We start from the raw sequence: 21964 nt of genomic DNA, 5'->3' as shown, positions 1-21964 counted from the left end.
ACACTGAAATCTAACTCCATTCAGTTTTTTTTAGACCAAGAAACATCAAACCCATTGTTGTTTATGATTTTAAACATAAATGATGAAATTGAACCACATTTACGCTCAGACAATAACATGGCACACACAAAAAATAAATAAAAGCTCCCGGTGGACGCGGAGCAAGAAGGCAGCATAAGATCGAGCTCCCTTGTCGAAGAAACAACACGATTTGAATCAGACATGAAATAAGTGGAGGGCGTAAGCAGAGAAGCGTAAGGAAGAAAATGCCTGAAGAACACGACTCCGAATTTGAGCAAATGAAATAAGAAAGCGATGACTCGAAGCAGCTCCAGGCCCTGCTAGAGGGGCTAAACTCCATCACGATGGAAATAAGACTTCAAAAAGGAGGTGTTAAGAAAATAAATGTAAAATATGCTAGTTGTAAAAACTTAACCATGTGTTCAAAATTAATAAAATTAGATAAAATTAATTAATAAAATTAAGATAAAATTAATAGTGTTTTAAATAAGAACATTCGCTCCAAATTATATCCATGGTTCAATCAGCGTAATCTCTTATGTAGGACATATCTTTGAAACATATTACACTAAGTTGAATTAAAATAACTTGTAGTTCTTGATCATTTAAAACAGTTTCTCTGTGGACTGAGCAGGCATTCATTGGGGGTCGTGGCTGTGTGTGAGTTTAACTTTTTTAAAAATCTTGATAAGATTTAAACAGCTGATGTAAAACTGAATGCAACATAGAATATCTGTAAAACACAATCTAATTTGTAATCTCTCCAACTTGTTAACATGTCTTGATTGAAATAGCCTAATTATAGTTTTTGGATTAATAACTTATTCTGTCCTATTGACCTTTAAAGCTACAGCAGATCAGAAGATACAGCAGATTGCCTGCTAGATCTTCTGATCTGCCCTTTGTGTGGGAAAGAATCAGGAGAAGTTCCAGCTTTCACACTGATCTGTGAAAGGCCATAAAATGCTGCTTCCACTTTGTTTAGATAAAGGAGACAACTGGTGTTTGATCTTGAAAACAAATTGTAGAGAGTTTCTAACTTTTAAAGAGGGTCCGAGACAGCTCCTGGTAGGATACGCCTTATTTGAATAAATTAATGTGAAGAATACGCCTTTAATATAAAAAAATTGTGCACGTGAGGAACAAACTAGATTTGCTTTTGTAACTCTCCAAACTCTTTGCCTTTCTCTCTTTTTTTCTTTCTCTTCCTTTCTTTTTTTCTATGTGTTTCAGGTAAATGAATGTCTGTTTTAGTTTGTTTGAAGTGGCTGTGTTGTCAATGTGATTTTATACTTTTAAATGTTAGAATAAACTCTGAAAATGTATGACGGGGAGCGTTGACTGTCATCTCTATGTGGCTTTTATTCCCACGCTAGGGCGCTTAAGCACCTGCCCCTTTTGCTCCTTGCTCCCAAATACCCTTTTGGTCAATTTTTATTTTTATTTTTTTTGGTATTATTATTTCCTAAGCCCTCTTCTGACACATAACATGTACTAAAATTATTAGTTTTTTTGTTGGGGTTTTGTTGTACAACATAAGCCGGTCACCTTGTTACCTTTGACCTTTTGCCTGTGACGCAATTGCCTCTCGCAGAGTGAGATAAAGCGGCTAACTGCGATGCTCAACGTAGGGAACGTTCCAGATTACAGAACAGTTTTTGGTAAATAAAAAAAAAAAAAGTTTTTGGTGAATAAAGTGGAGTAGACTTGCTACTTGTCAGTATCGTTTCTGCTTCAGCACAGAGTAGCGGTTTAAGCAGAGAGGCCTCTGCGTCTGCCTTTCTCCAAAAGACACAATCTAATTTGTAATCCCGCTCAGTAGAGCGGGATAGTGATAGGTGCACTTAATTTTATTGTCATGTAGCATGGGGTACTGGTTTTGATTTGGTCTTGGGTTCGGTGGTCTAGACTACAACTCTGCTACGTGGCTCCTTGGTTCCATGTCCTCCTCTGCTAGTTAGATTTCTTTCAAAATAAATGTGTGTCAAAAAAAGTGAAGTTCATGTTATGTTAGGACAGGAGATAAGATGTTTCCATCCCTGAAATTATGATGCATAGAATCACATATCTAAGTCTAAACTATGTTACAGAGTAAACTCAATAAAAACAKGCTTTATCTGTGGCATTGTTCATTAAAATGGCACATTACTGATGTATTAAAATTAAATACGATTGGTACACTTAATGATAGTAGTGATTAGGCAATGCATTCAGCGAGTACTTTTACTTTTAATACTTAAGTATTTTTAAAAGCCAGTACTTTTTTACTTTTACTTAAGTAAAATGTTAATGTGGTACTTTGACTTTTACTTAAGTACATTTTTGTCTGTGTATTTGTACTTTTACTTAAGTAAATTTTTTGAGTACTTTCTCCACCACTGACAGCAGTCATTCTTCAGTATTGCTTATGCAATAGGGGGAACATCGCCTGTCCAAAACCGATCATCTCCATAATGGATATATGTCCAATGTTCTAATTTTCTTTGCTGCATAATGTACATTTCATTTATTCTAGCGTTAGGTAAATGTATCTTGAAGGAGAATAGCACTTTAAAAAAGGACATTAATTTAGAATTAAAACTAACTCACCCTGAATTACCATAATAGATATCGATGTATGTAACAAAAGTGTCATTAATGAAGGGGAAAAAACTCAACTCAGACTTTAAGTTCAGGGTCTGTTTCGGAGAGTATGCAGTTAAATTTTTTCGCCAATTATTCAATGAAAAACTAACCTCAGTTAAGTAAAATAAAATTGTAATCAAAACTTTTGGAATTGTAATGATTTCTTTTTTTAAAACAAAAAGTTTTGTTAAACATTTTTTTATTTTTATTAAATAACTCATTTTTGTCTTGTGAACTTAAAACGTTATTTGCCAAACATAAACTTTTATTTGCACACATCCGAAATCTTTTGTTGCGATTTTGGGCCCTGCCCACGATGACATATCACAAGCAAAACTTTGAGTCATAAACAAAAACATAGAATAGCAAGAAAAGATTTATGACAAGCGCAAACAAGTTTGCTTTGCAAAAAAAAATTTCACTTCAAGAGACAAAACTGTGTGATTTTAATTTTTTAAAATGTTTTTTTTAAGCAAAACTCAGTAGGCTTTTCTCATGGTGACATGCATTAACAATTCAATGTTTGCTTTTGTTTTTTTTCTTYTTTCTGCAGTTCCACGTTAAAGTTTGATGCAGCTCTGCTTTCCTGAATGGACCATCTTCATCTCCACTGCAAGTGTAGCAAACAGGCAGCTCTTTTTTTTTTATAGATAACATTGTGCCCATTTTTATAGTTTTAATAGTGTAATTCTGTAAAGACAAAATATGTCTGGTGGTCTAGCTCTGATTTACATATCTTGCTAAATTGCTGGTTTGAGTATTGCAATACTTTCCTATAACAAAATAGACCTGCAGAAAGAAATTACTAATAAAATATTAGTAATTTGTATGCTTTATATAGAGATTTTCCTTAGCTTTGATTGTACATGCCACAATCTTGTAATTTATCATTGTTTATTAAACTCTGAAAGCTGTGTGGCTTTGTTAATATTCTGTCCTAGAATGCGGTTAGATGTGGCCTTTTTCCTTTTGAGCACCTGCCCCTTTAGTGGTCTCTGCACGGCCCTGATGACTTGGGCAGCTTACTACTGTATATAAAGTACTCGTGGACAATTTTTTTTTATCATTACACATACACATTTGTAGAATACGGAACAAATCGCGTCCCGTAATGTTTATTCATGGCTGTTTTCACATTTATTGCGTTGTTCATATTAGTCTCGATATTTTCAGTTTTCTGGAGCGCAACGCGAAGCTCGTAGTCATCCGCAGGTAATATGAATGACGTCAAGCTTCTTCACAAAGACACAGCGGACGGATCATCCAGGAAATGATGGACAGGGAGAGCCTGACTAAAACTAACTGGATGTCAGACAAATTCTGGGTTTTATGTCTGCTTATTTGCAAGGCCAAAAACCGCAACCCGCACCTCATTAAATCTGCAAGCGACTTTAGAAAAAAAAAAAAAACAACAAACATGCCCAAAGCTGCTTATAATAATGGGACTTGGCGAGTGAAACTCAAAATAGTTCCTGTATTATCAGCAACAAAATGCGCATCTCCCTCCTCCCTCCATTGTTTATGTTTCTGTCGCTGTTGATAACTGTTGCGTAGAAACGGTAGTCACTCCCTAAGATGCGTAGAAGAAATAAAATTAAATGACAAAAGAAAATATACTGCTCAAAAAAATAAAGGGAACACTTCAGTGTTCACTTAAATGTTAAAGTGTTCCCTTTATTTTTTTGAGCAGTGTAGTTACGCACAGTAACGCAAAGAGATTTCGATAAGTAACTGTAGTCTGACTACTGTATTTGAAATAGCAATGCTTTAGATTACTCGTTACTGAAAAAAGTGGTCCGACGTCAGTAACGCGTTACTAAGTACATTACTAAGTAACGCGTTACTGACATCACTGTTTATGACTAGAAAGCATCTCCATTATGTTAGTGGGCAACCAACCTATACACGATTCCTCTGTTTAGAATAAACGTCCACTATTTATTCTAATAAATAGAATATTATTAAAATAGATTTATTATTATTCATTTAATAATAAATAGAATATTATTAAAATATTCTATTTATTCCCCAGCCACTGCAAAGGACTCTCTGGGACGTTGTCTGCCTTTAAATCCTGGCTGAAAGCTTTGCTGTACAAACAAGCATTTACACTTGGATTTCTTTATTTTGGAATTTTTTCTTTAAAATTTATTTAAAATTTTTGTGAGATGACCTTATGTGCCATAAAAACACCTTTTAAATAAAATATATAATAATTATTATTTTAAATACTGATACAAGCAAGGACTGTTGCCTTGCTTCACATGGTGGCAGCCTTCCGCGGATTTATAGTAATTTACATATGTGACAGGGCGGACAAGCAGCTGCACTCCATTTCCCACTAATTGGAATTTATAAAAGAAAAGTGTGTGTGTATGCAACGCTTTATACATCTGAATTTTTTTGTGCGCCACACTTTTCTAAATTTGTCCGCAAGACAATTTTTTTGTTTGAAAACTGCACACTCTTTCATGCATGAGACCCCTGCAGCGTCAGTAAGTTGATTCAGATGTACAGACCTGCACAGTTCCTCCTTTGACTGAACAGCGTTGGCCTTCAGTTCCTCCTTCTCCTGCTTACTCTGCTGCTGAAGTAGTTCCACATGCCGAGTTAGAGCCTCGTTCTCCTGCTGCAGCTCAGAGACATGGCTTCCTGACAGCAGGAGGGACATCCATCAAAAGTCAAAAGCAGACTGACCTCACTGCCTCATTAAAGTAAAAGATCAGTTAGCTTATGTTGCCCTGCGATGGACTGGCGACCTGTCCAGGGTGACCCTGCCTCTCGCCCGTTTCACGACCACACTAGGGATAAGCATGTTGAAAATGGATGAATCAATGAAATAATTAATTTTGTAATCAATTAATAGTTAACCCCTTAACCCACACCGGTACGCCCGGTGCTGTTTTTCCGGGGCTGAGATTTAAGTGTTTAAACTCTGCCGGTGTCCATTATGACACTTTTATTGGGCAGTCTAGAGCCCCCCCTTTTGATTGACACAGCATTCGACCAATAATGTTAGGAAAGGCTTTTTCCGAGCCAAAAACATCCAGAGCGACTTGAGCTCGTTTTGACATGCCAGTATTATTTTTCTGGAATATTTCTGACTGGTCAACTCAGAAACTAAATCTTAAGCCACCAATGTGTAGCCAACACCTGTCCTGTCATAAGGATACAAGGCATTTAGGGGTTTATTTTGACATGAATCCACAAGCTGCATGCGTAACCACGCACAATATATGCCTCTTTGCTGTGTCAAAGTCACAGTCAAAGTCTGTGCACCCTCATGTGCTTACAGGACTAGCGTATCGTTAGAAGGGGACAGCGGGGGAGCAAAGAAGGAGAGGATACGGGGGAGGGGGCACGCGCAAAGGAGAGAAGTTGAGAGGGAGGCTAGTTTGGCTTCTATAGTCTAGTAGGACTATATGAAATGATGCAGAGCAGACCTGTGAACACAGAGGGCTGGTAAGTCTTCTCATACTGAGGTGCAGGAAATCTTCCTGCCTGTGTGCTATCTGCTGCAGCAGCAGATTCCTGGGCTCTGCTCAATGCTGAATGGCTCTCTGATTGCTGGCGAGGCATAGTCAGCATGCTCCTGCGCTCCCTCTGCAGCCTCTCTACGGTCCGGCTCAGCTCCTGAATGCTGCGGCTCTTAGTGGCCAGCTCCTGGTTCAGCCACTCGATCCGGCCTCCAAATGCCGCCTCAGCTTGGTGCTGGTGTCGCCCTGGACTCGGCTGTGCCTGGACGGGGAACAAGTTTATATGCAAAAGTATTCATCCCCATTGCAAACTCCCCACAGATCTGGGAGAAGTTAGTTAGTTTATTAATCACTGAAGGGATTACGATGGATCAATTTAATGCATTACAATACAATCTACATTACAATAATAAAGATCTGCTGCTGTTGTATCAACCTCCCAGACCTTTCAGGTTTTCTGGTTCTGGTCTGAATCCAGAACCAAACATGGAGAAGATCTGTTATATGATTTCATGAAAGACTTCATAATAGTTCAAAGGCACCGAAAGGCTGTTTCACCATAGATCTATATTAATAAAGTAAATATTCTATACAATTCTGACATATTTTTGCTTGATAATTTTGATGATACCATTTGGCAAAATGTAGTGTTTACAGGTCCTTCTCAAAAAATTTGCATATTGTGATAATTATTTTCCATAATGTAATGATAAAAATTAAACGGTCATATATTTTAGATTCATTGCACACCAACTGAAATATTACAGGTCTATTGTTGTTTTAATACTGATGATTTTGGCATACAGCTGATGAAAACCCCAAATCCCTATCTGAAAAAATGTGCATATTTCATCCGACCAATAAAAGAAAAGTGTTTTAATACCAAAAAAGTCAACCTTCAAATAATTATGTTATAATAATTATGCACTCAATATTTGCTCGGGAATCCTTTTGCAGAAATGACTGCTTCAATGCGGCATGGAGGCAATCAGCCTGTGGCTCTGCTGAGATGTTATGGAGGCCCCAGGATGCTTCGATAGCGGCTTTAAGCTCATCCAGAGTGTTGGGTCTTGCGTCTCTCAACTTTCTCTTCACAATATCCCACAGATTCTCTATGGGGTTCAGGTCAGGAGAGTTGGAAGGCCAATTGAGCACAGTAATACCAGTATACCAGTGGTTTTGGCACTGTGAGCAGGTGCCAGGACGTGCTGAAAAATGAAATCTTCATCTCCATAAAGCTTTTCACCAGATGGAAGCATGAAGTGCTCCATCTGGAGCACTTCATGCTTCTCCTGATAGCTCTGCCCTGCCCTTGATAAAACACAGTGGACTAACACCAGCAGCTGACATGGCTCCCCAGACCATCACTGACTGTGGGTACTTGACACTGCATCTGGCATTTTGGCATTTCCTTCTCCCCAGTCTTCCTCCAGACTCTGGCACCTTGATTTCCGAATGACATGCAAAATTTGCTTTCATCCGAAAAAAGTACTTTGGACCACTGACCAACAGTCCAGTGCCGCTTCTCTGTAGCCCAGGTCAGGTGCTTCTGCCGCTGTTTCTGGTTCAAAAGTGGCTTGACCTTTGACCTGGGGAATGCGGCACCTGTAGCCCATTTCCTGCACACGCCTTTGCACGGTGGCTCTGGATGTTTCTACTCCAGACTCAGTCCAATGCTTCCGCAAGTCCCCCAAGGTCTGGAATCGGTCCTTCTCCACAATCCTCCTCAGGGTCTTGTCACCTCTTCTCTTTGTGCAGTGTTTTCTGCCACACTTTTTCCTTCCCACAGACTTCCCACTGTCAGGATGTGTTTTCTTGTTTGGAGCTATAGTATCATCAGACATTCAGTTGAAATTGAATCCAAGTATGTATACACAAATAATACATGCCGATTTCTTTTGGGAAATATGAGTCTCTCTTTGTCTTGGGTATAATAATTAAATAGCATTCGACCTAAAGTCATTTTAATCAACTTTTTACCTTTCTCTAACATAGAAAGTACTCTTGAATCTTTGGTTCTGTTTCTTTTTGTTTCTCTCCTCTATCTTCTCAAACCTCCAGTTGGTCATGGCTGATCACTGGCTTTGATACATCACTCTGGGAACAGCCTATTCGTTCAGAAATTTCTTTCTGTGTCTTACCCTTACTGAGGGTGTCAACGATGGCCTTCTAGACAGCAGTCAGGCCGACAGTCTTACCCATGATTGCGGTTTTGAATAATGAATCAGTCTGGGAGTTTTTAAAAGCCTTCCTGAGGCTTTTAAAAACCTTTTGCAGGTGTTTAGAGTGACTTTGTTGATTCAGATGATTAGGTTAATTGCTCGTTCAGAGAACCTTTTCGGGATATGCAAATTTTTTGAGATAGGAATTTTGGGTTTTCATGAGCTGTATGCCAAAATCATCAGTATTAAAACAATAAAAGACCTAAATATTTCAGTTGATGTACAATGAATCTAAAATATATGACAGCTTAATTTTTATCATTACATTATGGAAAATAATGAACTTTATCACAATATGCACATTTTTTGAGAAGGACCTGTATTGCATAACCAATAACTGCATGATGTCATTGTTGGCCCTGTTGCTGAAGTGTGAAGCAGCATAGCTGACTGCTTTTCTTCAGCTTCAGTCATTCAGGCTGACCTTGTGTTTGAGCTGCTGCTGAAGAGACTCTATCTGGTCCTGCAAACGTTTGCCTTTCTGCTGGTGCCTGTCATGGACCCGCCGCAGCTCCTCTTCCAGAACCTGACATTTACACATCCATGCATCTGACCCCACCTCCGCCACTGCTGCGGGCGGCTGTCTTTGTTCCAGCTGCTGCTCCAGTTCACATATCTGTTGCTCGTAGCGCAGCTACAGAACACAACACACAAATACTCAGCAAGTGCCGGTCCTTTTCCTGACAAATTTCTTGCATCAAACCAATAATTTTCTTTTTATGTTATTTGTTGTGATGAATGTAAATGAGCCAATCAAGAGTGTAATTTTTTTGTATAAATAAAGAATTATATAGAAGCATCTAAACGCGACAGAGGTAGGTGTCATAGATTTTTTCATGTTGCAGCTGCAGCTGTGACCTTGATCTGGTGGAACTGTTGCTCTATGGCTCTCAGGGTTCGCTTGGCCTCTTCATCGTGACTTTCCAGCTCAGATTCCAGCCGCTGAATCCTGCGCTCCAGCAGAACGTTAACTGTGTTGGGGGGGTGCGTCCCGCTGGAGGTGGCCTTCTCCCCACCAGCAGCTGTGGCTGCAGCATAGATGAGGGCTGGTAGCGAGTTTGGGTTCCTGCTTCTCAGGATCTGCTCTAATTCCTTCACCTGGTGAGCACAGGAGCTGTTAGTTGTACTGCAGATGCACAAAGGTGAGTTGGCTAGTCTGATGAATGTGTTTTGTCTGGAGGAACCTGCTGCTGCAGATCCTGCATTCTCTTTGTGTCTGCAGGTCTGTCTCTGGCCTTCCTCTGCACATCGCTGCTTCTTTTGCCTACTTCCCTCTTCAGGTTTTCCACCTGGAACAGAAACAAGCTGCTAGTCACTGCCTGCAATGCTAGACTGGAGTTGACATTCTGTAAATGTGACTTGAGTTGTAGCTAATAGAACAGTTTAGTTTTGTTTAAATGGTTAATTTGAACAGTTCTTTTCAGCTATTGCAGCTATAACAATTCTTGAAGGTCACAATCCAGAGAAATTATCCATTAAACCTAGAGTATTTCCATGAAGGTTCTGCCTTTAAAATAACTCTCTTCACTACTTTTTCTTTGTTAATTTAAGAGATTTTTCAAACTCTTTCCTCCGCAGACGAGTTTAAGACCTCAGTCTGTGCCACCAACCAAACTATTTCAATGACCTCTACCATTCCCGAAAGGTCAAATATCCTCCAGACTTACACCAGAAGTTGACTAATGGTTACAAAAAGAAGAACATCAGTGGGAGAATTAATTCCAATTCAATTTTCAATTCAGTTTATTTACTGATTCACAACAGTCATGTGCCAAGAACTATATAAAAAAGGCCATTCAGTCCAATCACACATACATCCCAAATGAACTTGATGTGTCAAATAACACATCAAGTTCAGCTCATTATTCATAGTTTATAAAAGTTTCTGTTTAAAGAAGCCCAGCAGAAAACTGAGTCACTGAGTGAATGCTTCATGAGGAGCATTCCGTCCTGAAGCATATGGCAACAGTACAATCCCTTCTGTTGTCTCATTGACTTTACAGTAATTCCTCATACTCAGCGATCATGTAGCAACAGAAAAAAAACGTGTCTAGCATGAAGAAACCTCCTGCAGAATCAGAACCTGGCTGATCACTGGTCATGGCCAGGAGAGAAACAAAAAGAAACAGAACCAAAGATTCAAGAGTACTTTCTATGCTAGAGAAAGGTAAAAAGTTAATTAAAATGACTTTAGGTCGAATGCCATCTAATTATTATACCCAAGACAAAGAGAGACTCATATTTCCCAAAAGAAATCGGCATGCAGTCATATGTATTATTTGTGTATACATACTTGGATTCAATTTCAACTGAATGTCTGATGATACTATAACTCCAAACAAGAAAACACATCCTGACAGTTTGAACATAGTCTTTATGAGGAGACACATCTGCAGGGAAGAAGTCCATCCGAGTCTCAGCTCAGACACAAACACCTTTTTATCTCCATGAAACCTTATATTTGCTGCTGCCAAACTAAAGACAAAATCCATCTTCAGTTTGTTCTTCATTCCATAAACATGCAGCATCAGGGAGAATCCCCACCTGTTCTTTGAGTTGGAGTATCTCAGCTGTTGCTGCTTTTAACCGGCCAGCATCTCTGTCCAGCAGCTCCTGGTTCTCTGCAAACCACTGTAGCTTGTTCTTGAGAGCGGCCACCTCCTCCCTGTGCTGCTGCTGCAGGTCCTGCAGCTCAGATATCTCATCTCCCCCTGAAACACATCAAACCAGCAGTCTGTCTGGAAGGACTCTCAGCTCCAGGAGACCCAGGGTGTGAGTCAGGTGATGTAGACGTTCATCATGTAAACAAGTTTAGGACTAATACAAAGTCCAGCCATGAGCTGCTGTGACCTGAGGTAGAGAAGGTCTGCGCTTTGGCCAGCTGCTGCTCTTGTTTCATCAGCTGCAGCTCCACCTGCAGGGACTGATTCTCCTGCTCCAGCCTGCTGTTCTCCTCACACAGCCTGGCCTCGTTCTGCTGCACACACACGCACGCACACATTATAATATGGAAGATGACTGGGACCAGCACCATAGAAACACTTTATCCACAACGTTAGAAACCTGGCAGGTGTTGATTTGAGCCAACAAGTCAGAGATGCGTTTAGTGTGATCCATGGCGCACACGTTGCTCACAGGCCTGGAGCTTCTTCTCAGCTGCTCCCTGATGAAGATGGAAATCACAAACATTTTTGTGAGAAAAAACATTTGACAGAAATAAAAGAGATAAAGCCCTCACAGCTCACTGCTCTGCTGAGCAAAGTTACCTTGTGACAGCCAGCTGGCTGAGCAGCCCCTGGTTCTCGTTAAACATGGCCTCCTGATTGGCTTTACTCCTGCTCTGCTCAGCCTTCATCTCTACATACAGCTTCTCATTCTCCTGTAAGACACATTTAGTTTTACTGCACACTGGATAGGCCACTCCAGAACCTTAATATGGTTCTTATGGAGCCACTCCGAAGGACATCATATCCTGGCTGTGTTGTTCAGGTCATTGTCATGTTGGAAGATCCAGCCACGACCCACCCTCAATGCTCTAACTGTGGGAAGGAGGTTGTTCCCCAAATTCTCGCAATACATGGCACCGGTCATCCCCTCCTTAATACAGTGCAGTCGTCCTGTCACATGTGCAGAAAAACACCCCCAAACTTCCCCAAAGCATGATGCTTCCACCCCGAAGCTTCACAGTGAAAATTTCAGACCCCTCTTCATCCTCTAAACCAGGGGTGTCAAACTCCAGTCCTCAAGGGCCGCTGTCCTGCAGTTTTTATATGTGCCACAGATACAAAACACTGGAATGAAATGGCTTAATTACCTCCTTCTTGTGTAGGTACGTTTTCCAGAGCCTTGCTAATGACCTAATTATTCTATTCAGGTGTGGTGCAGCAGAGGCAGATCTGAAAGTTGCAGGGTAGCGGCCCTCCAGGACTGGAGTTTGACACATGTGCTCTAAACACAGAGTGGAATTAATGGTGCATTCATATCAAAAGTGTTACGTGCATCAAAAATGAGTCTGACACTTCAAGTTCGACGCATGTGCACTTTGAATGCAGACGCTTGAAATTTTGTTCTACACCAAGCATTTTGCGCGCCCTCGACATGCCTCGAGTCTATGTGGAGTAGATTTATTGATTTATTTGAATGTAAGTTCAAAGTCTATGTGGAGTCTATGTGGAGTCTACTGAACGTAAGTTCAAAGTCTATGTGGAGGCATGTCGAGGGCATGTCAGACACGTCAGCTCTAGTCATTGTTTTCTGTTGAACGCTCTTGATGCTTCAAACACTCAAAATGCTCCAAACTGTTCAAATCTCGCCTTGCTAGACGCTCGAAACGCACCACAATGGTCCTCAATGCACCTCCACTTACACTTTGAATTTAAACCAGATGCGCCTGACGCTCCAAACACTTTTGGTGCGCATGCACCTTAAGATCAAAAAGTTCTATTTTGGTCTCATCTGACCAAAATTTCTTCCATGACTCCTTTTGATCATCCAAATGGTCATGGGTAGGTCTGTCACAATAACAAATTTTCCTGGATGATGCATTGTCCCAGAGGTTTTTGCAATAAATGATAATATTGTTGTTTTGAGACCGTTTTCAACTACTAATGGTAATGACAAAAGAATGCAAGAACACAAGAAAACAACAGAAACAACAAATAAAATAAATTATGAAATCATCCCGTTTTTGGTAGAAAGAGGGAAAAAGAGAAAGCAATAAATCATGCCAATGGAAATTATTGAGCTTGTTTTAATTTATCGTATGATTAATTTATTGATTATTGTGACAGGCCTTGTCATGGACAAACTTAAGACGGGCATAGACGTGTGCTAATTTAAGCAGGTGAACCTTCCGTGACATGCATGATTTTAAACCATGAGCTCTTGGTGTATTACCCACAGTAACTTTGGAAACAGTGGTGCCAGCTCTTTTCACGTCATTGACCAGCTCCTCCCATGTAGTCCTGGGCTGATTCCTCACCTTCCTTAGGTGATACACCACGAGGTGACATCTTGCATGGAACCCCAATCCAAGGGAGATTGACAATCATGTTTAGCTTCTTCCATTTTCTAATAATTTCTCCAACAGTTGATCTTTTTTTAGCAAGCTGCTTGTCAATTGCCCCGTAGCCCTTTCTAGCCTTGTGGTGGTCTTCAATTTAGTCTCTTGTGTCTTTGGACAGCTCTTTGGTCTTAGCCTTGTTAGTAGTTGGAGTCTTACTGATTGCATGTAGTGGACAGGAGTCTTTATGCAGCTAACAACCTAAACAGGGGCTTCTAATTTAGAATAATAAGTGAAGAGGAGGTGGACTTTTTAGAGGCAGACTAACAGGTCTTTGAAGGCCAGAATTTTTGCTGATTGGCAAGTGTCCAAATACTTATTTGCAGCAGCAACACATAAATAAATTCTTTAAAAAAGAATCTTACATTGTGATTTCCGAATTCTTTTTTTTTTTTTTAGATTACGTCTCTCACAGTGGACTTAAGATGAAAATGTCAGACCCCTCCATGATTTCTAAGTGGAAGAATTTGCAAAGTCGAAGGGTGTTCAAATACTTATTTTTCTCACTGTAACAGCAAAAACCTCTGAGTATTGACTGCAGCGCCTGTAGAGAGGTCTGCTTGGACTAGGACCATGAGTGGTGGGAATGTGATGTGCTTCAGTGACAGACTTCTTTCATCATTTCATAATTTGAATTGTATATGCCTGGATTTATTATGTCTGCCTCCTTCTGGTGCAGAATTATAATGCATGTCTCATGTCAATAAAAAGTAGATGAAATGTGACCTGTGTTCAGACTGCAGACTAAATGTGTTTTTTATTCCCTTTTTGGTCTACATGACACAGAGATAGAGAAGTGGTTGACTAAACCCGTGTATGAGGAAAGGGAATTAAAAACTAAATGAGAATCAAGCCCAGGTTAAGAACAGACATTAGGACATGTTCAGGAGGAATGGTTAGGAACAGACCTGCTGGTAACCTTTGATGAGCATCTCCTGCTCTTTCATTTCTTTCTCTATTAGCTGGATTTTGTCCTCAGTGGCAGGATCTGCAGTCTCCAGCCATCTCCTCTGATTGGCTTCCTCTGCACTGCGCAGCTGAGTGGAACAAAGCAAACATTCACAATTGCATGGGAATAAATGGGCATTGAATATCACAACAGTCCTGACTATGTTCATTTCCTCACTCTGTGTGTTTGGAAACTGGTTTCCATGAATAAAAACCTAGCTGGATGCTTTTAACTGCAAAGCGTCTGCCAACACTGTCATTATAACCCAGATCCTGTGTGTGTGGGGGTGGGGTGGGGTGTGTGTGTGTGTGTGTGTGTGTGCGTGCGTGCGTGCGTGTGTGAGTGTGTGTTTTGGTTGGCCACTCTGATTGAATGAACAATTATGTCATTATGAATTATGTAAACTGGTATTTATGTGTAAGCTGGTGAGTGCAGGTGAATACATAGAGGAATGTTTCTGTTAGAAACTATGTATTCTAATGCGAAGTGTGTTTTGCACCTTGCTCTGCAGCAGGTAGTTCTGTTGTCTCAGTGAGTTGACGTGCTCAGCATCATCCTTCATCATCTGCAGCTCCTTTTCCTTGTGGGCCAGCTGTGCTCTTAATGCCTCAATCGCAGAACTGTCCTGGATCGTTTGGAAGTCAGAACACTAACTGAACAAACTCAACACAGGCAGCATAAACCTGAGGTAAGCAGCAGATCCAGCCCAGACTGACTGATTTTGTGTCATGTACACACCATGGCCTAACTGTACTGATGAGTTCAGGTGAATACATAGAATACATGATATTCACTGTGGTGAATTGTTGTCTTACTGCGAACTGAGGATGGGCTTGTGTACAGCTACAGTCCTGAGGCACAGCATGACGGAGACTGCTGGTGTGTATCTGCTGCTCGAGAACAGCCACCAGGGACTGAACGGACGCCACCAGCTCACTGCTCACCCTCACACCTGTCTCTGCTGGCCATACACACCCTGTGTCCACAAATACAGCCAACAGTTTCATTAAAAAACAAACATATCGTTGAGATGTTCAGGGACAACAGTGACCTGCAGCACCTCCGCTATCTTGTTCTTGTTTTTTTGTGGATTTGTTTGTTGAGAGGGGGGTTTTGGGTGTGGGAGCAGCTTTGCTCATCTTCCCAGCTGCCTTGCTGTCCCCGAACCTGCCTCTGGACGGAGTGAGAGGAAGCTTCCTTTCAGACAGCATGCAGGAAAGGAACACAGAGGAGCCCTTGGATGTCTGTGAAGAGGGGTGTATAAGCAAACTGAATTTCAATACGTGCAAGCGTTTGTGTATGTGTGTCTGCTTTTCAGAGTTTAGCCTTTCTCACAGTTTTTTTTTTTGTGTTGCCAACCAGTGACAGAGTTTGGGGAAAATGTTTATTCTGTTCCTGCATCAGTCCTTCCACTTCCTTCTTGATACTGGAGGTCAGGTCAAGGTTGGGTGGTTCTGTGGTTCTAGAGTAGCTCTGTCCAGGCTGCTCCAGGTCCAGCTCTGACGGAGTCACACGTGGGAACATCCTCAGTTCCTGACTGTAATCAGTTCATCAGATAGAAATGGCCATCATCGCTGATTAGATAAAAGTACAGTAAATACAGTTCCTAGACAGCTGCTTCATATTTTTCAGTTGGTAATTAGTGTGTTTATATACTGCCACTTCCATCCATCCATCCATTTTCTATACACCCTTGTCCCTTAGTGGGGTTGGGAGGTGCTGGTGCCTATCTCCAGCTAATGTTCCAGGCGAGAGGCGGGGTACACCCTAGACATGTCGCCAGTCTGTCGCAGGGCAACACAGAGACAGACAGGACAACCAACCATGCACTCTCACACCTAGGGAGAATTTAGAGAGACCAATTAACCTGACAGCAGTGGCGCAAAACGCGGGTATGCAGGGTATGCAACGCATAGGGGCACAGCACCAGAGGGGGCGCCAAAACCCCGTCTGGAGGGGGGCGGCGTGCCGATGATGTTTTCCCATACACTTCAGCGCGCCTTACGCTCCTTCACCTCGCGCACGTCACGACGTAAATGTAGCGAGTTTGAGTTTGGGGTGGAGGGGCGCCGATCTCTGTTTTCGCATCCACCTGAATAATGTGTAGTTGCGCCACTGCCTGACAGTCATGTTTTTGGACAGTGAGAGGAAACCGGAGTACCCAGAGAGTATCCACCATGCACAGGGAGAACATGCAAACTCCATGCAGAAAGACCCCAGGCCAGGAATCAAACCCAGAACTTTCTTACTGTAAGGCAACAGCTCTACCAACTGCGCCACTGTGAAGCCTGCTGCCACTTCTATAACTATTAATTGATCGTTTCATGAAATTAAAGCATATAACCTGATGCATGTGTATTAAATCTCCTATATTGTTTGAAAGGGAGATTACAAACTCCTTTAAGATTGTTTAATACTTGTGTATTTACATAGTTACACCTAAAATGGTTTATGCAGTTCAATAATCAAGCAGCATTGCTCGTGAGGCTGACTCTTCTTTCTTTCTTAGTCGACATCAATAATAACGGGACTACATTATGCTTTATAATGCATCATGACTGTAGTTCGTATTGTGTGGTAACTGTTTAATGTTTGAATGCAGAAGTCCATGGATCTAACCTGACAGGCAGAGTAAAGCCTCTGGTGTGGTCTTCTGCTCGTATAGGCCTCATCAGCTCCTCTGCTGTGGGCAAATCTGAAGAATCCAAACAGATACATCACAGAGACATCACAGCCTGGCCATTTCTAACTATCTCCTTAATCAAGAGAATTCTGACGACTGCTGTGGAAAATGCTAATCAAAAATAAGAACATGTGCATTTTTATTTTACTGCAGAAAGTATGAGACGAAAATTTCAGATTAGACAGCTTAATTTTAATTGTAAACTTGCAACTCCAAAGTGGGACAAATTCCAGAAAGTCGACTCAGACACTATTAGGGGGAATGTGGAACAATTATGTCTGGAGGACAATTTCCACTGTTCTCCAGTGGAAATTGTGTGTCCTCCAGACATCTTGTGATGTCTGGAGGACACACAATTCAGGAGATGTCCTCCTGGAGGACATCAGGAGATGTCCTCCAGTCCTTCAAAAAGCCTTGCACCCAAAATGGTCATTTAATAGCTTATAGAATCACATGCATAATGGTGTATTATGGGAAACATCTAACCAAGAACTAAATGTACATTCAAAAAAATGTAAATGTGCAATGAGTTAATTATAATTGTCAAGAGGACATCTGTTAAGAACCCTGACTGAGGCAAAAAAGTACTAGAATACTTTAACATGGGATCTAAGGAGAATCCTTTTGGTACAAAGATGACAGTCCCACATCCTGAGCTACAGATGTGAAATATATTGGCTTAAACTGTGATAAAAAAGAAAAAAATCAGCTGAAAGTTCATGTGAGAAGTGGTGTCTGACCTGAGTCGTTGGTAGAAAAAGGCTGTAGAGACTGCTGAGCATGCTGAGGAAGAGACAGTGGAGAGACTGGCCTGTCGGTCCTCCCTTCATCCTCTAGAGGGAGACAGCGGTGACCATCGCAGCCCTTCACAGAGGGAATCTGTCTGTATGCTTCCTGAAGATCCTCCACCTCTGACCCTCCTCTCTGTGCATATAACTGACCTGCACAGAAAGCACATTTAGATAGACTACACAGCATTACTGATATACCAATCATAATCATAACATAAAGTGTCTGAGAACAAATCAGAAAGAAATTAGAATGTTTCCCCCATTATCTCCATACTATATTACTATTCTCTATAACTATATTTTTGTGCACAAAGCACAAAAATATAGTTACAGGAAATTTTCTTAACTAAGAAAATATGAAAAAGCATTTCCTCCATTTTAAGAGTTGACTTCATGGAGTAGTTAATCATTGGAACTACTTCTCAGTGCACTCCTCCATAGGAACAGCTGTTAACGATGTAATGAGATGCATTGCTGTGATGATGTGCTGAAAGCAGAGTGTCAGAATGAGCAGGGACTTCTTAAAGAGACAGATGCTCAATTTCAGGGCGTCAAATTTATTTAAATCATGTTTGATATATGCAGCATTTTCATAACAACTCAAGGTAACAGTTTATGCTACAAAATGGTACTACATGTCTGGAAAATAAATAATATTGCCCCTTTAAGAAAACTGTTTATGAAAGTGTACAATTAAGTTGAGTTGAGGACTGTCAGGCACTCACTCAGCTGCTCTGGTCTGATGGGATGCTGACTCCTCAGCATCCCATCAGACTTGCTGGTTGTGGCTACAGTGAGCGTGGCTACAGTCAGCTGTTTGCTAGTTAGAAGAAAACATTGCAGTCAAGCGAGGAAACCAGGGCTGGACACCAGTTCTCTCGTCAGTCAGAGTGTGGCTCAATATTCAGAGGTTTTAGAGATTTCTACATTGCTATTATTAATATACTTAAATAAAATAACTTTTTTTTTTTAGATGACATGCCTATGTTACACTACCTCTATGACAACACTGTCTCAGTGGCATCCTTCCCACTCTGGATTACCAGAGTAATCCAGAGAGTTATAGAGAAAAACTGAGAGAAATGTTGGTGAAATAACCAACATTTCTGCAACGTAATGCAACGTTTTGCTGCATTATGTGTTAGGTGGTTTTTAACACAGAAAAGCTTCAGTACCAGGATGGGACCAGTTTGACTCAACTCAACGTTTTCCTGCATTGAACTACATACTCTGGCTCCAAAGATTGACCATACTTGGGAGCATTCTTCCCTAGTATTATCTGACATGTGAATACATGTCAGATATAACTGGTAAAAAGATCCTGGAAATGGGCCAGCTGTTGAACATTTAGTCACACCTAAGCAGTGAAATATTCATTCCCCTACCTCTCGCAAGAGCTGTGGACAATTTAGAGTTCTGTGAAAGAGAAAGAAATGATGATTAACCCAAACAAATGAAAAGAAATGCAGAAGTACTAAACCAAGGACTTATTAGTGTACTATGATTATTCCAGCAAGTCTTGCAGATGCATTTTCATGACAGAATTTTAACAATTCTAGCCAATTGCTGGTCAATAAAACAATGACAATATCTAACCTAGCAAAAACAGAAAAATAGCAATGATCAAGGTAGACTTTTTTTTATTCAATAAGGCAGATGATACACACAGTATACCAGGCAGTATGTTAGGCAAGTATTAGAAGAGATTGCAACAAGTAGTGGAAACTAATTATTCTTCTTTCAGTTTCTGTTCATACAGATACTATTGAGCTCAACTTGATAATATGGAAACTTATAGTGGATAATTGTGGAAAAAGAGAAAAAAAACCCTGAAATGTTTTGGTCTCTATCACCTGGCTCTATTACAGCTTATGTATTCACGTGCATAACTTGCACAACTATTTTAGACAGTACACTTTAATTTGTTGAAATGTTTGCATGATACACGAGATACACAATGACGATAAAAGCAACACTGTATTGGCTGCTGCAGCTCCCTGTCTGTCATTTGACAGATACACCTAAGCAGTGTGCCTGTGAAATGACACACTGCTGAGGTGATATTTCACCACTGATCTGAAATATTAGTACAAAAATACTACAATGATCAAAGCAAAGAAAAAGAGGACACTCTTGGATATTGCTCTCACATGATTAACCAGAACCAAACTAAAACAACTACCGAGCCAAATTTTCAACATTTTACATCAAATCCCTTTTCCCCCCCCAGATTTTCGATGTAAGGACAGTTTGTTTGAGATGTCCAACTAGTTGAGACAAGACAAATGTCACAGTCAAACTGGTGCGTCAGAAAGTGTAGTGGTGATCAAATCTTGGACTCTGAAGCACGTACTCCAGTGCTACCGACCTTTAAGTATTGGACTGTACCTGTGTATCAAAAAATGGCTGCTAGATCATTGGAAAGAAAGCACCCAGATAAGACCATCCCTAGAACATATAGACATGTTCCAAATTATCCAACATCATCATACACTAACAATGATGAAAGCTGTGTGTTGTATGCTTTAGCTTAGCTGCTATTCTATTTTACATGTGCGGATCATTTTGATCTAGTAGGGAAGTAGGGTAGAAAAAGTGATCTCATTAACATTTCATAATAAAAAATCTAAAAGGGGATTTATAGTTACAGCCATGCATAATGCATCTTAGATGAAGACACATAAATGTTAAGGTCTAGATATAAGATAAAATAGGTAGACAGTGAATTTTCAAACCTTCGTTTGCGACTCTTTTATGCCATCCTCATCTTCAAACTCTTCGCTGTTTTGTGGGGAGCCAGAGTAGGCTGAGAAAAAAGAGAGATGAGGAAACCCAGAGAGACTCTAACAGGGTTGTTCCTCAGAACTGCCCTCCTACCTGAAGACTCTCTCACAGCTTCTGCTGTAGCAGAAGGCTCCACTGATGGCCCATCCTCTTTCCTACAAGGAAACAATTTCATTGATTTCATCAACTCACAGTCCAGAGCTTTACCAAGGAACCATTGTTACACAGATGGCTGTGTCATCATGCTCAATGGTGCTGAAAAGTATTGTTAGAACAGTCAAATGACAGGTCTGTCATTTGATTTTTGTCAAATCCCCTGTCAGGAGGTATGTTCCCTCTGTTCCCTGCACAGCAGAACAGCAGAACATACCATCCACACAGGGAAATCTTTTTAAATTTACAATGCATTCTATCTGGAGAATGTTTACAAGAGTTTTTCAAAGTTTAATTAATGCCCTTAGCTGCTTCCATACCTGAGCTCAGTGGCAAAGGTAGAACGGCTTGAATCCAACTCTCTGTTCAGCTTAGAATAATCTATAGCTGATGAAGCTCCTGCCTCTATCTGTGCAAAGAACCTGGCTTTCTCCTCCTCTTCCTCTAGAGTGTCCAAGCCCATAGCGCTCATGTTTCCACCTAGTGTCTTTGATGATTCTGTACAAAAACAAAAATCATCAGAAGGAAATCTGAGCCATTCTAGTCTCATAAACAATGTTCTTCTAACTCCAACAACATTAAATAATTCAATACATCTCTGATTGAATTCAGGGTTCTGATTTAGCAGGTTCTTGTTTACACACCGACACCTAGTGTGATGTCCTAGATACGGAAACATTTACTCGGATTTTCAAGAATAAATCTACAGCAAAAGTGAAAAATACTACATATTTGTGCAAAATGCCACAATAACCTGCTCAGTGTTAAATGGGTATAGAACACATCAACCAAAGACAGGTGAAAATAAAAAGAAGATAAAGGATACAAGGTAAGATTATCTTTAGAGATAGATTATTTCTGAAAACAAGGCAGTTGTTACCGCAGTGAAGTTAGTTTCAAGTTGAATATTTGATATTCGAGCTCCGGGGAGTAGCGGCGTTTAGCCAAAGCTTGATCCGATTTATGAGCGCTAATGTAGGCCGGCGGTTCTACACCACGCCCGGCCGCAGCGCCCGAAGGTTCACTTAGGGACTGTCAACAAATTACCGAACCAAACCAACTAACTAATTGTAAGTGCTATTTCATGCTTTTACATGAAACTCATTATCATCTATTAAATTTTAAAGTCATACGATATTTTCAATAGCTTCCAGGTCATGTGACCTATTTATTCAAAATAACTTTCAAATAATTATAC

At 40.6% G+C, this 21964-nt stretch overlaps 1 protein-coding gene across 2 annotated transcripts in view; it reads right to left on the bottom strand.

Annotated features, from left to right (window-relative positions):
- The window catches only part of cep162 (centrosomal protein 162), a 41614-nt gene that overhangs the window by 3338 nt on the left and 16312 nt on the right, over positions 1 to 21964 (bottom strand). The window contains exons 4-23 of one of the 2 annotated variants that reach the window (XM_008432864.2): positions 21087 to 21264; positions 20707 to 20768; positions 20565 to 20635; positions 19215 to 19245; positions 17779 to 17979; positions 16975 to 17050; positions 15691 to 15892; positions 15416 to 15599; positions 15171 to 15331; positions 14855 to 14980; positions 14315 to 14443; positions 11611 to 11723; positions 11408 to 11507; positions 11195 to 11321; positions 10889 to 11055; positions 9529 to 9633; positions 9203 to 9442; positions 8769 to 8978; positions 6090 to 6384; positions 5166 to 5298 (exon numbers count right to left, since the gene is read on the bottom strand). In XM_008432864.2, the coding sequence (XP_008431086.2) occupies positions 5166 to 5298; positions 6090 to 6384; positions 8769 to 8978; positions 9203 to 9442; positions 9529 to 9633; positions 10889 to 11055; positions 11195 to 11321; positions 11408 to 11507; positions 11611 to 11723; positions 14315 to 14443; positions 14855 to 14980; positions 15171 to 15331; positions 15416 to 15599; positions 15691 to 15892; positions 16975 to 17050; positions 17779 to 17979; positions 19215 to 19245; positions 20565 to 20635; positions 20707 to 20768; positions 21087 to 21264 (2911 nt within the window). The remainder of the gene's footprint in view (positions 1 to 5165; positions 5299 to 6089; positions 6385 to 8768; positions 8979 to 9202; positions 9443 to 9528; positions 9634 to 10888; positions 11056 to 11194; positions 11322 to 11407; positions 11508 to 11610; positions 11724 to 14314; positions 14444 to 14854; positions 14981 to 15170; positions 15332 to 15415; positions 15600 to 15690; positions 15893 to 16974; positions 17051 to 17778; positions 17980 to 19214; positions 19246 to 20564; positions 20636 to 20706; positions 20769 to 21086; positions 21265 to 21964) is intronic. The other variant, XM_008432865.2, reaches the window with a different exon arrangement.

Source organism: Poecilia reticulata, linkage group LG16 (genome assembly GCF_000633615.1).
Source record: "Poecilia reticulata strain Guanapo linkage group LG16, Guppy_female_1.0+MT, whole genome shotgun sequence".
NCBI classification, from domain to species: domain Eukaryota; kingdom Metazoa; phylum Chordata; class Actinopteri; order Cyprinodontiformes; family Poeciliidae; genus Poecilia; species Poecilia reticulata.
Note: the sequence above shows the minus strand (reverse complement) of the source record. Positions and strands in the feature narration are given on the sequence as shown.